Below are 15,618 nucleotides of genomic sequence, written 5' to 3'. Positions count from 1 at the left end.
GAGAGAGATTTTTTTTTTCAGAGTGATTTGCTCAGATTTTCAGCTGACTTGTTGATTTGCACACATTGTCTTTGATCGCACTTATTAAAGAGATGTCTGGTATTTGGCAGCTTGTTTAATTCTTACAAATACAGAGGTAAAAAAAATCATTTTTCATAATTACACACAAGTCACCCGTTTCAGATACACAAGTAGACGTTATTATCGGGATATTGGCCTTGGTATTTCTTGATGTCGGATCGTCCGCTAAAATAGTGGTATCGCACATGCATAATTAAAAGCAAGTGGGTGGTCTCTATCAGGAAGACTCTATTCAGGAAAAAACTTGAAAGACCAGAAGGAGAGGAGTGGCGTGTGTTCTGCAAACACAAACTGTGGTCAACCAGCCAGCAGCAAAATCAGGTAGGATTTTAACAAGGCAAAATTAGAATTAACTAAATAGCTACATCAAAATATTCCTTACTTTGGAAGTTGATACTTAGATATTAATTTTTACAATTTTAAGACAAAGATGTAACATAACTCAAGCATTGTACTTCAATAAAATTCCAAAGATTTTGTGAAAAAGTCCACAAAGTACAAAACACAATTCTACAACTATGACTTTTGGCACAATCTTTCCACTGTCACATGACTTTTGGCATTAATTTTTTGATCCACGAGTAAATGCCTTCAGAGCCACACACAAATGGCCATTAAAACGCACTCCACAACAGCAGGTAGTGCTGTTAATTCCGTTAATTCCAGTGACGAACTAATGAGTGTGAAGAATAGGGACTATCATTAACACATATATGTCTATATATATCTATATATCTACATTTGGGAATGTAGAGGTGATTAAGACAACTTGCTGAAGTTCAATTAACAGCAGGTAGTGCTGTTAATTCCATTAATTCCATTAAAGGCCACCAACAACTACTGAGTATGAAGAATAGGGGCTATCATCAACACACACACACACACACACACACACACACACACACACACACACACACACACACACACACACACACACATATGTATACATACACACACACACACAGTCACTTGCCACTTTATTGGGTACACCTTTTCAATTGCTTGGTAACACATATAAATAGCACATACAATCAGTCAATCACGTGGCTGCAATTGAATGCATTTGGGAATGTAGAGGTGATCAAGACAACTTGCTGAAGTTCAAACCAAGCATCAGAATGGGGAAGAAAGGGAAGAAAGAGTATTTCAGAAACTGCTGATCTACTAGGATTTTCACACACAACTATCTCTAGGGTTTACAGAAAAAGAGAAAATATCCAGTGAGTGGAAGTTGTGTGTACAAAAATGCCTTGTCGACATGAGAGGTCAGAGGAGAATGGGCCGACTGGTTGGAGATGATAGAAAGGCAAAAGTGACTCAAATAACCACTCGTAGGAATGCAGAATACCATCTCTGAACGCACAACATGTCGAACCTTGAAGAAGATGGGCTACAGCAGCAGAAGACCGACCACACCAGCTGCCCCTCCTGTCAGCTAAGAACAGGAAACTGAGACTGCAGTTCACACAGGCTCACCAAAAATGGACAATGGAAGATTGAAGAAGTCTCGATTTCAGCTGTGACATTTGGATGGAGGAAGCACCCGAATGTAGATAAGTCATTGCTGGAAAAAAGTAGTGAGATTAGAGTAATGTGTTACTTAGTAATGCTTTACCGGGATCAACCCATTACACTGATCTTCACTTTCTCTTGTGTCCCATCATTGAAAAGAGAAGACAGAAGGACTGAAATCTTTCTTAGATCTTCCAGCTTCAGCTCACTGTAGCTGAACTAACTAACAATTTTCTTAACACTGAAGTTATATGCGTAATGATGACTTCAATCTGACCACAGAAACTGAGTATAGGATAAAAATGTGTTTTCACTGTTACTTTAATAATTGTTGAGAAAATGTCCTCAGTCAGTATGCTGAACATTGCTCTGGCTGTTTTACACTACTTCCTGCAACAAAAACTAGATAAATAGAATGAATAATGGAAAAAAATATCAATAATAATTACAATTCAACGGGTAAAATCAAAATATGCTCACGACTATGTTCTGGACTCAATCTGAAGGCTCATGGGTCACTTACACTTGCAAAGCATGCCAACAAAGGCATATAGCCTACAAATGTATATTTCAGCAGCTATTGTGTATGACAAGTGTTGGATGGGCCAGGCCCAGATAGTTTGTGAACTGTTCATTTTTAATTTTTTAAACAGTTGCATAAAGTCCTGTTTTTCTCTTAGACATCCATCAGTGTTACACACCGAGACATCTTCAGACAGACGAGCATGGACACAGAGAGAAAGATGCTAATATTCACTCTGCTTTTGACAGGTAACATGAATAGTCACATCTTCCGTTTCAACACAGTACACTAATAATAACATCACACCATGTAAGTAATTCTGTCCATGTCACTCCTGAATGTTCCTTTCAGCTGTTTGCAGTCCTGTGTTTAGTGGAGAATGGAAGGCTACTGTTGTTAAAGACCTTGATGCTCTCGTTACCTCCTGTGTGGTGGTGCCCTGTTCGTTCACCCATGGTGGAGGACTGCTTCCGAACTCCAGACTCAGAGGACTCTGGCATCGTCAAGACAAGTTTGATCAATTTATCTATCACGAGGATCAGACAAGGGTCTTGGACAACTTTAAAGAGCGAACACAACTGTTGGGACGTCTGGGTGAAAACAACTGCACCTTGGAAATAACTGATATGAAAGATCATGACAACGGTCCTTTCTGTTTCCGAGTCGAAGTAGTGCGTAAAGAGACCAATGAACCCACCAAAGACAAGTTCTCCTTTGTTGAGGACTGTGTCCAGTTCAAAATGCTCCGTATGTCACCAACTTTTCAAGTCTTCATTATCTATACCAGTTATACCTGCTACATCAGTCAGTCTCTTACTTTCTTCTTGCCTTTTTTCATTTATAGATGATGCTCCAAAACCTGTCCTGACACCACCAAAGACAGCCATTGAAGGAAAACCCTACACTATCATTTGCTCAGTCACACATACCTGTCCCTCCCATCTGCCTAAACTCACATGGAACCGGGGCACTGAAGAAGACATCACTGAGATTCATAAACAACACCATGGTGGAAACTGGGAGGCAACGTCCACCTTAACATTTGTAGCAGAAGCCAAGGACGACTACACTGAGCTCACCTGCACAGCTGAATTTTATGGAGGAAGGAAGGAATCCTCCACAACTGTGACGCTCTATGTAAAACGTGAGATCTTTTGTCTCTGCTGGTCATTTACCCTCTCGTTTATTTTCTCGTTTGTGCAATATAAAAGAAGAATGCAATCATCAATCTAACTTTTCTTCATTTGCAGGTTCTGAAAACTACAACCACATCATCATCCCTGCTGCAGTGGGGATTGGCACTGCTGTGATCTTTGGACTCCTCTGTGTTTTCATGGTGAAGAAATACAAGTGAGGCATTTGACTGCAGCGATAAGTTCATATTAACAAAAATTATATGTATTTTTACCACTTTCTGTAACGTGTTTTTCTTTCTGCTTAAGGAAACGTATTGCAGAGCTCCAAAGTCAAGTAAGGGCAGGTAAGTTGAAAAACATTTAAAATCTAATTCAGTTTGTAGTGCTGTTCTGACAGTTTGCTCATGGATTCATGGAGATATTTTTTCATCTGTCCCAGCATGTTGAACCACCTTCACACTGTCTCAAAGGCAGTGGTGAACTGTCTCTCTCTTCTCTGACAGTTCCCCTTTTCTCCTAAAAAAATATCTGAATAACAGACTTAATTATGTTTTCCATGAATTAAATTCAACCTATAAAATAATTCCAAATGATCAGTTTGCTTCTTTTCATGCCTTTTCCAATGGTTGCACTGTAAGTGTCGATCAGACTGTTGCTTTAAGAGTATCCAGGCACAGACCCAAATTTGTGAAAAGCAGGTAAATGTTTCTATTGCCAAGAATAATATGAGCAATCAAAATAACACAACACACACACAAACTTATCATTTATCACACACATCTGTGGCTCAGCACAAAACATGTAACATACACACCATGACTACATAAACTACAGACCAGATGTTTGTCGTTGGTTGGTTTCTATAGTGGTGAAATAATGATCGTATTAAGCAGTGTCTCCCCTGGGTTTACTAGGCCCGATAGTCAGATTTTATTCTGGCATTCTGGCCATAGGCATAGATATAGACATATATATGACATATATATGCTCCGTCCATTGTAAAACAGAAAGCAGAGGACAAGCGGAAATACACAACGATGAAGAAAACAAAAATAAATATCTTCGCTTAACTTAAATCAGCAAGATCATTGCTTATTAAAAGAACACGGTCCAGATGTGGTCTACAGGAAAAGTCACCTGAAATGACTTCTGTTGTGATTTGGTGATATAAATGAAATTAACTTCACTTTCTGTTCTTCTTTTCCATTGTATGATCAGGGCCAGATTCTGAAGATGAGAAGCGAAGAAACAGGTTTCTCTAAAATACGTGAGACCACACATTTTTTTTCCATTCTTTATTTTTCTGGACTTTAACAGTTTAATTATTGTAACTGTACATTTACGCACAGAGGGGAATGGACTCGAAGTCCTTGAGGTGAGCATTGAGATTTTGTGGATTCTGAGAAGGAGTGCGATAAATTCATACATATATACATCTAAATAAAGCACATGTGCAGCCTATAAACATGGTATAAGAGTACACGATAGAGGTGATGCACATTCACTGTTTTATCTCCTCTGTCCTCTGGCCTGTTACCCAAGAATCACAATATCTAAATCTTGAGGAGCTACTGTATCAGTGAGGATACACATGTGTTTCCTTTGTGGCTCCAGTGATAAACTCATGTAGAATATCATAACTATTATCTGTTGTAAATGTAATAGAAACTTATACAACTATTATAGTCTAGAGAGAACCTGCAGAGTTGCAGAGATAGGAGAAAAAGTGGGATGTATTGTTCATAGTGTATATTATTGCTTCATGTGTCATGTGTGCTTCATTTAAAATTCAACTGGTGTTTGTTGTCAGTTCCACAATATGTTAATAAAAACATTTAGAAGAGAATATCTAATCTGTGTTTTCTTATTTTCTCTCAGGCAGTCCAACAACACCAAGAAGAAGGAGCTCAAAGTCACCAGTATCTGAGTCCTATATGTGGCTTTTAAAGTAGGAATCAAATTAAAGGAAGGACAAAAGACACATGAAGGAGGATGGGGGATTGTTTTGAGCAATTTTGTGAGATCTCTGCCCATAATGTTTCTTTGTTAATACGCCTTTACTACAGAAGAAACTCATTTACATTTACTAACTCATATGTTTTCCTGTTTCCTGAACTGATATATAAGTAGTGTTATGTAACAAATGTTCATTGTAAAAGTCACCCTTTTCATATACACAAGTAGACGTTATTGGTATCGGGATATTGGCCTTGGTATTTCTTGATGTCGGATTGTGGGCTAAAATAGTGGTATCGCACATGCATAATTAAAAGCAAGTGGGTGGTCTCTATCAGGAAGATTTTATTCGGGAAAAAACTTGAAAGACCAGAAGGAGAGGAGTGGCGTGTGTTCTGCAAACACAAACTGTGGTCAACCAGCCAGCAGCAAAATCAGGTAGGATTTTAACAACACAAAATTATAATTGAACTAAATAAACTACAAGTCTCTTGAGTTGTGTAGCGGACTTCATGGACTTTTATGGAAACAATTCCCCTTATAACGGTGTTGCCTGGAGTTTCGGTTTCTGTTTGCATGGTGTTGTTAAAGACAGGAAATAAAGGCCACACAGATGCGTTGTGAACGTGAGAAATTTTCTTTACTTTTTTTTTCAAACACAATGGAACTGTCGTGTTCCATTGTGTTTGGATTTCCTGTTTTATTTTGTTAAGTCCCTTCGTTTCCAGTTTTGTGTTACTCTGTGTATTCCCCATGTGATTCCCCTGATTTGTTTCACCTGTCGTCATCCCTTGGCCTTCTTGTATATATATAGCCCTGCCTTTCCCTTTGTTGGCTGTCGTGTTGTTAGTCTAGTTGAGTCATATCCCTAGATTCAATCTTATTTCCCTGTCTTTTAGTTTCAGTTTTTGTGGTTTTTTTCCTGCATTTGTGGAGGATGGGGGATACTTGTTTTTTTTGGCAAGTTTGCTTTTTAAATCAGTTTGCTTTGATTCACTTATCAGCTTCAGTGAAGAAAAAAACAAGATACAATTCTTAAAGTTAATAAGCATGTCAGTAGTGCATAATCTTTCTGCTTTGTTTTCTTTGTTGACAATTATAGACAGTGATAGCAGGGTGTGGTATCTTCCATAAATGTGTGCTGATAATGTTTCTTTGTTAATATGCCTATGCTACATATTAAACTCATTTACTTACTTCTTTTCCTGAACTGATATATAAGCAATATTATGTAAGTTCTTCTCTTTGTTCATTAAATTTGACTTTGTTCTCAGATTGTGGAGAGTTCTTCTTCATCGCTTGATTGGTAATACTTGCATTCTCCACAAGAGGGTGTCTCTACAAAGCTCAAGTGTCATAAAGCTATTACTTTATTTGCCTCTATGTTTTCTCACGTAGGACCACACTCCGCCAGGACTGTCTTGAAGCAGTTGACTGTTTAACACCAGCAGCCGTAGTTTTGGAAGAAACAAAGCATTCTCTGTCATAGTATGAAAGACATAAAGAGATTGAAGTAAAAAAAAATGTTTGCACAATCCCATATCTTTGTTTAGGGCATGCCTCTGCCTGGACTAAGGCCCATATGGGTGGTTCCTTAGTGGGATTTCGAGAGGCTTCTGTGTCCTCTGTAACGATTCCTGAGGTACTCACATTAGTGATGTTTCCTGTTCTTCCTTTTCCTATGGCCTGAGCAGTGGCAAAACTGGAAGATGAGATGTGAACGATAAACATCTGTGACATTATTTCTCAACATTGCAGTTAAAATAAAATAAAATGAAGTGCATGAATACATGCATGGGGAATATTAAATTCACAAACAGTATGTTCAAACACTGAACAATGCATAGCCTGAATGTGTTATTGTTAAATTCTATTAAATGGGGAGAGGCCGTCTGTGGCTTTTTGTCAGCTTCACTTTAAACTGCTCGTCTCTAAGCCTCCTGTGTAAAAATGACATATAATAGTAAATGGATTATACACCTCTAAGGGCTGTATGAATAATTGTGGTTACCTGTGACACAAGCATCAGTGAGACTGGTACAGAGATGTCAGAATAAAGATATGTTACTGTGTCAGAGAAAATTCACCTGGAACAAAATAAAAAATTTTAGAGATGTTTTAGCCCAGGTAAATCTAGGCGGAACTACCAATTGTGCCTTTTTGTCACTTTTTGACACCATATGTACCATTTGACCTTTTTCAGGTACCAGTCTGAAGAACTCATTTTGTTTCACTGATATATCACTAAATACAAATATAACAGTTTTGACTCATTCACCCAGACCGTGTGTGAAAGGAGGCCTTTGCGGAAACTCAAAGGAGAATATCTCGACAACCACTTGGTTAATTATAATGATTGACACCTCTATCGGCGAATCAGAGTCTACAGAAATGAAAGCCATTCCCAAATTTACTGTAGCAAGCACCAATGGCGACCCAGAGCGCAGTAAAGCCAGAGATCGCATATTGCCAAAACACTCTACACAAGTCTCTACAAGTCTCTTCCTTTTTATGTAAACAAACTGGAGCCACATCATTTATTTCAAACTGACGTTTGAAATAAAAATAAATAAAAAATGTTTTCGTCACTTCCGTATACAGTTGGTTGGGTTTTATTTGTGTTTTGTTTAGATGGCAATGCCTGATAGAGGCTTTTAGATGAGTTTCTCACCATCATTCGCTTGGGTCGAAGTTACTGAACAGAAACTATTGTTTCCGCTTCTTCTCCACACATGTAATCCTGTGTGGGATCAGACAACAATATGATCACACTCTGGTCACAAAATGTTATGTGTGCAAGTGTATATTTATCTGTATTTTCTTATTTTTCCATCAAAGTGTGGTGGGTGATCAGAGAATGGAGTAAAGCTGTCATGACTAATGGTTAAACTGATTCCACTCCTCCTCGTTGATGTAACAGCACTAGCCAGTGCCTGCAGCTGTCAAATGCTTCACCCGTGCAATGTGAAGAAGGAAAGAAAGGATGCAATCAAGTTTGACTGGATACAGATTCAGGGGGACTGAAGAAAACATGCATGTAGATCTGAACATTAGTAAAGTGATTCCTGCTCATCTAACATACCGATAAAATCCAAAAATACAGGTGGAATAGGATGAGTGCAATTAGTATGAGAGAGATTTAGACATCTGGGATGCGGGTGGGGTGTCAAAGGTAGGGATGTACAAATCGATCCATAAATATTGATACTTCTGATCTAGACGTGTGCTTTTAGAATCGATCTTCACATCAAAATATTGATGCTGAGCCCACTTTCACAAGAACAGTAATACTTTTATGACACAGAATCTGTAATCAATTCCAAAAAAAAGTAAAGTGTGAGGAGAGGGAGAGCAGGGAACTGCTCCCCACACTTGAGACAGACATGGTGGAAGCCCTTACATTCAGAGAGAGAGAGTATATAGTGGAAACACATCACAGAAGTAGATCATGTAGATGTAGAAATCATGGGTCACACATGCTTGATATAAGAAAATACAATGTACATGAGGCTAAGTAGGTATATTTTTGATTAGGGGGAAGTTGGGTGTTTTCAATAATACATTTCAATAATTAGGTCGCTTGGTGGCTACTGTTGGGCTGTTGGCCTATTTACTGTTATGTGATTTCACACAGGTTTTATGCCTGCATCACATCATTTGCAAGACTGGCATGCATATGAAAAAATTCATGATGACCCAAGATAGATTTCAGTGGCATTGTGAGTTTTGTTCCAATGATAACCACCACGACATAGTATAGGACCATGCCGTGCCACTTTTGTGGCTTGTTTCATGTGTTTCATGTGTTTGTGTAATGTGCTCAGAGCATTGATAATCATTCTGATTATGTGTGTTGGTTTAAATAAAATAAAGTGAACTAAATGCATTCCTTTTGTCTTTACTGCATTATAAAGTGTTACCGAGATTTATTTATTTATTTATTTTTTTTTTGCTCAGATCAACCAGCTGACTGGTTGATTTGCACACATTGTCCTTGATCGCACTTATTGAAGAGAAGTCTGGTATATGGTATACAGCTTGTTTAATTCTTACAAATACAGAGATACAAAATACATTTCTTCATAATTACATTCACAAATGTTCATTGTAAAAGTCACCCTTTTCACATACCCCAGTAGACGTTATTGGTATCGGGATATTGGCCTTGGTATTTCTTGATGTCGGATCGTCCGCTAAAATAGTGGTATCGCACATGCATTATTAAAAGCAAGTGGGTGGTCTCTATCAGGAAGACCTTATTCGGGAACAAACTTGAAAGACCAGAAGGAGAGGAGTGGCGTGTGTTCTGCAAACACAAACTGTGGTCAACCAGCCAGCAGCAAAATCAGGTAGGATTTTAACAAGGCAAAATTATAATTAAACTAAATAGCATAATTCCAAAGTACTTACTTGAGTTGTGTAGCGGACTTTGTGGACTTTTATGGAAACAATTCCCCTCATAACGGTGTTGCCTGGAGTTTCGGTTTCTGTTTGCATGGTGTTGTTTAAAACAGGAAATAAAGGCCACGCAGATGCGTTGTGAACGCGAGAAATTGTCTTTACATTTTATTATCGCTAATTCCCCAATAATGACACTGACATTTCGTGCTGGACATATTCCTCCGTCTGTTTAAACACAATGATGATGAATGATCAAAATAATGACAAGACCTCAAACACACAAAACACGTCACACACACTCAGTGTGAGGTTTGCAAATAGAAAACATCATGTGAGAGGTCAGAGGAAAATGGGCCGACTGGTTGGAGATGATAGAAAGCACAGCACGTCAAACTTTGAAGAAGATGGGCTACAGCAGCAGAAGACCGACCACACCAGCTGCCCCTCCTGTCAGCTAAGAACAGGAAACTGAGACTGCAGTTCACACAGGCTCACCAAAAATGGACAATGGAAGATTGAAGAAGTCTCGATTTCAGCTGTGACATTTGGATGGAGGAAGCACCCGAATGTAGATAAGTCATTGCTGGAAAAAAGTAGTGAGATTAGAGTAATGTGTTACTTAGTAATGCTTTACCGGGATCAACCCATTACACTGATCTTCACTTTCTCTTGTGTCCCATCATTGAAAAGAGAAGACAGGAGAGAAATCTTTCTTAGATCTTCCAGCTTCAGCTCACTGTAGCTGAACTAACTAACAATTTTCTTAACACTGAAGTTATATGCGTAATGATGATTTAAATCTGACCACAGAAACTCAGTATAATCATGTTAAAAATGTGTTTTCACTGTTACTTTAATAATTGTTAAGATCATGTCCTCAGTCAGTATGCTGAACATTGCTCTGGCTGTTTTACACTAGTTCCTGCAACAAAAACTAGATAAATAGAATAAATAATGGGAAAAAAATATCAATAATAATTACAATTCAACGGGTAAAATCAAAATATGCTCACGACCATGTTCTGGACTCAATCTGAAGGCTCATGGGTCACTTACACCTGCAAAGCATGCCAACAAAGGCATATAGCCTACAAATGTATATTTCAGCAGCTTTTGTGTATGACAAGTGTTGGATGGGGGCCCAGATAGTTTGTGAACTGTTCATTTTTAATTTTTTAAACAGTTGCATAAAGTCCTGTTTTTCTCTTAGACATCCATCAGTGTTACACACCGAGACATCTTCAGACAGACGAGCATGGACACAGAGAGAAAGATGCTAATATTCATTCTGCTTCTGACAGGTAACATGAATAGTCACATCTTCCGTTTCAACACAGTACACTAATAATAACATCACACCATGTAAGTAATTCTGTCTATGTCACTCCTGAATGTTCCTTTCAGCTGTTTGCAGTCCTGTGTTTAGTGGAGAATGGAAGGCTACTGTTGCTGAAAACCTTGATGCTCTTGTTACCTCCTGTGTGGTGGTGCCCTGTTCGTTCACCCATGTTGGAGGACTGCTTCCAAACTCCAGACTCAGAGGACTCTGGCATCGTCAAGACAAGTTTGATCAATTTATCTATCACGAGGATCAGACGAGGGTCTTGGACAACTTTAAAGAGCGAACACAACTGTTGGGACGTCTGGGTGAAAACAACTGCACCTTGGAAATAACTGATATGAAAGATCATGACAACGGTCCTTTCTGTTTCCGAGTTGAAGTAGTGCGTAAAGAGACCAATGAACCCACTAGAGACAAGTTCTCCTTTGTTGAGGACTGTGTCCAGTTCAAAATGCTCCGTATGTCACCAACTTTTCAAGTCTTCATTAATCTATACCAGTTATACCTGCTACATCAGTCAGTCTCTTACTTTCTTCTGCCTTTTTTCATTTATAGATGATGCTCCAAAACCTGTCCTGACACCACCAAAGACAGCCATTGAAGGAAAACCCTACACTATCATTTGCTCAGTCACACATACCTGTCCCTCCCATCTACCTAAACTCACATGGAACTGGGGCAATGGAGGAGACATCACTGAGATTCATAAACAACACTATGGTGGAAACTGGGAGGCAACGTCCACCTTAACGTTTGTAGCACAGGCCAAGGATGACTACACTGACCTCACCTGCTCAGCTGAATTTCATGGAGGAAAGACATCCTCCTCAGCTGTGACGCTCTCCATAAAACGTGAGACATTTTGTCTCTGCTGGTCATTTACCCTCTCGTTTATTTTTTTGTTTGTGCAATATAAATGAAGAATGCAATCATCAATCTAACTTTTCTTCATTTGCAGGTTCTGAAAACTACAATCACATCATCATTCCTGCTGCAGTGGGGATTGGCACTGCTGTGATCTTTGGACTCCTCTGTGTTTTCATGGTGAAGAAATACAAGTGAGGCATTTGACTGCAGCGATAAGTTCATATTAACAAAAATGGTATGTATTTTTCCCTCTTTCTGTAACGTGTTTTTCTTTCTGCTTAAGGAAACGTATTGCAGAGCTCCAAAGTCAAGTGGGGGCAGGTAAGTTGAAAAGCATTTAAAATCTAATTCAGTTTGTAGCGCTATTCTGACAGTTTGCTCATGGATTCATGGAGATATTTTTTCATCTGTCCCAGCATGTTGAACCACCTTCACACTGTCTCAAAGGCAGTGGTGAACTGTCTCTCTCTTCTCTGACAGTTCCCCTTTTCTCCTAAAAAAATATCTGAATAACAGACTTAATTATGTTTTCCATGAATTAAATTCAACCTTTTAAATAATTCCAAATGTTCAGTTTGCTGCTTTTCATAGCTTTTCCCATGGTTGCCCTGTAAGTGTTGATCAGACTGTTGCTTTAACCAATCAGATTTTAAGTTGAGGACACAAGGGCCTGACAGCCAGAGATAACACAGTGCTTCTGTTGTGAGATGGACGAGAAAAAATATAGTTAATAGCTGTTTTGTCACCACACAATGGCTGAAGGAGGAGAAGAAACAGGTTTGGTTGAGGATTTGATGTCAAACTCATTTTCAAGTGTTTGAAAAATGACATATCCCTGAATATGCATACATGGATAGACATTTATACAGTAAATACGTTGACAATAATAGACCAGGAATGATCTCACACACCAGGCACCACATCATGTATGATGAGGTCTAGGTCAGTGCGACCTGGACGTCAAAACAATGAGAGTTTTCGTATACAGACCCAAATTTGTCAAAAGCTGGAAAACGTTTCTATTGCCAAGAATAATATGAGCAATCAAAAGAACACAACACACACACAAACTTATCATTTATCACACACATCTGCGGCTCAGCCCAAAACATGTAACATACACACCACAACTACATAAACTACAGACCAGATGTTTGTCGTTGGTTGGTTTCTATAGTGGTGAAATAATGATCGTATTAAGCAGTGTCTCCCCTGGGTTTACTAGGCCCGATAGCCAGGTTTTATTCTGGCATTCTGGCCATAGGCATAGATATAGACATATATATGACATATATATGCTCCGTCCATTGTAAAACAGAAAGCAGAGGACAAGCGGAAATACACAACGATGAAGAAAACAAAAATAAATATCTTCGCTTAACTTAAATCAGCAAGATCATTGCTTATTAAAAGAACACGGTCCAGATGTGGTCTACAGGAAAAGTCACCTGAAATGACTTCTGTTGTGATTTGGTGATATAAATGAAATTAACTTCACTTTCTGTTCTTCTTTTCCATTGTATGATCAGGGCCAGATTCTGAAGATGAGAAGCGAAGAAACAGGTTTCTCTAAAATACATGAGACCACACATTTTTTTTCCGTTCTTTATTTTTCAGGACTTTAACAGTTTAATTATTGTAACTGTACATTTACGCACAGAGGGGAATGGACTCGAAGTCCTTGAGGTGAGCATTGAGATTTTGTGGATTCTGAGAAGGAGTGTGATAAATTCATACATATATACATCTAAATAAAGCACATGTGCAGCCTATAAACATGGTATAAGAGTACACGATAGAGGTGATGCACATTCACTGTTTTATCTCCTCTGTCCTCTGGCCTGTTACCCAAGAATCACAATATCTAAATCTTGAGGAGCTACTGTATCAGTGAGGATACACATGTGTTTCCTTTGTGGCTCCAGTGATAAACTCATGTAGAATATCATAAATATTATCTGTTGTAAATGTAATAGAAACTTATACAACTATTATAGTCTAGAGAGAACCTGCAGAGTTGCAGAGATAGGAGAAAAAGTGGGATGTATTGTTCATAGTGTATATTATTGCTTCATGTGTCATGTGTGCTTCATTTAAAATTCAACTGGTGTTTGTTGTCAGTTCCACAATATGTTAATAAAAAACATTTAGAAGAGAATATCTAATCTGTGTTTTCTTATTTTCTCTCAGGCAGTCCGACAACACCAAGAAGAAGGAGCTCAAAGTCACCAGTATCTGAGTCCTATATGTGGCTTTTAAAGTAGGAATCAAATTAAAGGAAGGACAAAAGACACATGGAGGAGGATGGGGGATTGTTTTGAGCAATTTTGTGAGATCTCTGCCCATAATGTTTCTTTGTTAATACGCCTTTACTACAGAAGAAACTCATTTACATTTACTAACTCATATGTTTTCCTTTTTCCTGAACTGATATATAAGTAGTGTTATGTAACAAATGTTCATTGTAAAAGTCACCCTTTTCATATACACAAGTAGACGTTATTGGTATCGGGATATTGGCCTTGGTATTTCTTGATGTCGGATGGGGAATATTAAATTCACAAACAGTATGTTCAAACACTGAACAATGCATAGCCTGAATGTGTTATTGTTAAATTCTATTAAATGGGGAGAGGCCGTCTGTGGCTTTTTGTCAGCTTCACTTTAAACTGCTCGTCTCTAAGCCTCCTGTGTAAAAATGACATATAATAGTAAATGGATTATACACCTCTAAGGGCTGTATGAATAATTGTGGTTACCTGTGACACAAGCATCAGTGAGACGGGTACAGAGATGTCAGAATAAAGATATGTTACTGTGTCAGAGAAAATTCACCTGGAACAAAATAAAAATTTTAGAGATTTTTTAGCCCAGGTAAATCTAGGCGGAACTACCAATTGTGCCTTTTTGTCACTTTTTGACACCATATGTACCATTTGACCTTTTTCAGGTACCAGTCTGAAGAACTCATTTTGTTTCACTGATATATCACTAAATACTCACACGTTACATTACATTCACACGTTACGTTACATTTTTTATTTATTTTTATTTCAAACGTCAGTTTGAAATAAAAATAAATAAAAAATGTTTTCGTCACTTCCCTATACAGTTGGTTGGGTTTTATTTGTGTTTTGTTTAGATGGCAATGCCTGATAGAGGCTTTTAGATGAGTTTCTCACTATCATTCGCTTGGGTCGAAGTTACTGAACAGAAACTATTGTTTCCGCTTCTTCTCCACACATGTAGTCCTGTGTGGGATCAGACAACAATATGATCACACTCTGGTCACAAAATGTTATGTGTGCAATTGTATATTTATCTGTATTTTCTTATTTTTCCATCAAAGTGTGGTGGGTGATCAGAGAATGGAGTAAAGCTGTCATGACTAATGGTTAAACTGATTCCACTCCTCCTCGTTGATGTAACAGCACTGGCCAGCGCCTGCAGCTGTCAAATGCTTCACCCGTGCAATGTGAAGAAGGAAAGAAAGGATGCAATCAAGTTTGACTGGATACAGATTCAGGGGGACTGAAGAAAACATGCATGTAGATCTGAACATTAGTTAAAGTGATTCCTGCTCATCTAACATACCGATAAAATCCAAAAATACAGGTGGAATAGGATGAGTGCAATTAGTATGAGAGAGATTTAGACATCTGGGATGCGGGTGGGGTGTCAAAGGTAGGGATGTGCAAATCGATCCATAAATATTGATACTTCTGATCTAGATAGGTGCTTTTAGAAATGATCTTCACATCAAAATATCAATGCCAAGCCCGCTTTCACAAGAACAGTAA

General features: G+C 38.4%; 2 protein-coding genes across 3 annotated transcripts; both read left to right on the top strand.

The window, feature by feature from the left end:
- Window positions 1–277: 277 nt before the first annotated feature.
- LOC125016913 (myeloid cell surface antigen CD33-like) lies at window positions 278–6,481 on the top strand. Of its 2 annotated transcripts, none has more exons than XR_007113791.1 (8): window positions 278–402; window positions 2,274–2,364; window positions 2,468–2,863; window positions 2,961–3,260; window positions 3,367–3,466; window positions 3,559–3,596; window positions 4,471–4,627; window positions 5,131–6,481. XR_007113791.1 is itself a non-coding variant. In XM_047599678.1 (8 exons), exons 2-7 carry the CDS (start codon window positions 2,319–2,321, stop codon window positions 4,512–4,514), a joined length of 924 nt encoding a protein of 307 aa, XP_047455634.1. In that variant the 5' UTR covers window positions 278–402; window positions 2,274–2,318; the 3' UTR covers window positions 4,515–4,519; window positions 5,131–6,481. The 2 variants fall into 2 exon arrangements, 1 of the variants encoding a protein (XP_047455634.1); XM_047599678.1 differs by having other exon boundaries at window positions 4,471–4,519.
- A 2,954-nt stretch (window positions 6,482–9,435) lies between these two features.
- LOC125016915 (myeloid cell surface antigen CD33-like) lies at window positions 9,436–14,773 on the top strand. Its single transcript, XM_047599679.1, has 8 exons — window positions 9,436–9,557; window positions 10,820–10,910; window positions 11,014–11,409; window positions 11,507–11,803; window positions 11,910–12,009; window positions 12,102–12,139; window positions 13,348–13,504; window positions 14,009–14,773. Exons 2-7 carry the CDS (start codon window positions 10,865–10,867, stop codon window positions 13,389–13,391), a joined length of 921 nt encoding a protein of 306 aa, XP_047455635.1. The 5' UTR covers window positions 9,436–9,557; window positions 10,820–10,864; the 3' UTR covers window positions 13,392–13,504; window positions 14,009–14,773.
- The last annotated feature ends 845 nt before the right edge of the window (window positions 14,774–15,618 follow it).

This window comes from Mugil cephalus, chromosome 11 (genome assembly GCF_022458985.1).
Source record: "Mugil cephalus isolate CIBA_MC_2020 chromosome 11, CIBA_Mcephalus_1.1, whole genome shotgun sequence".
NCBI classification, from domain to species: Eukaryota; Metazoa; Chordata; class Actinopteri; order Mugiliformes; family Mugilidae; genus Mugil; species Mugil cephalus.
This window is presented reverse-complemented; position numbering and strand designations above follow the sequence as displayed.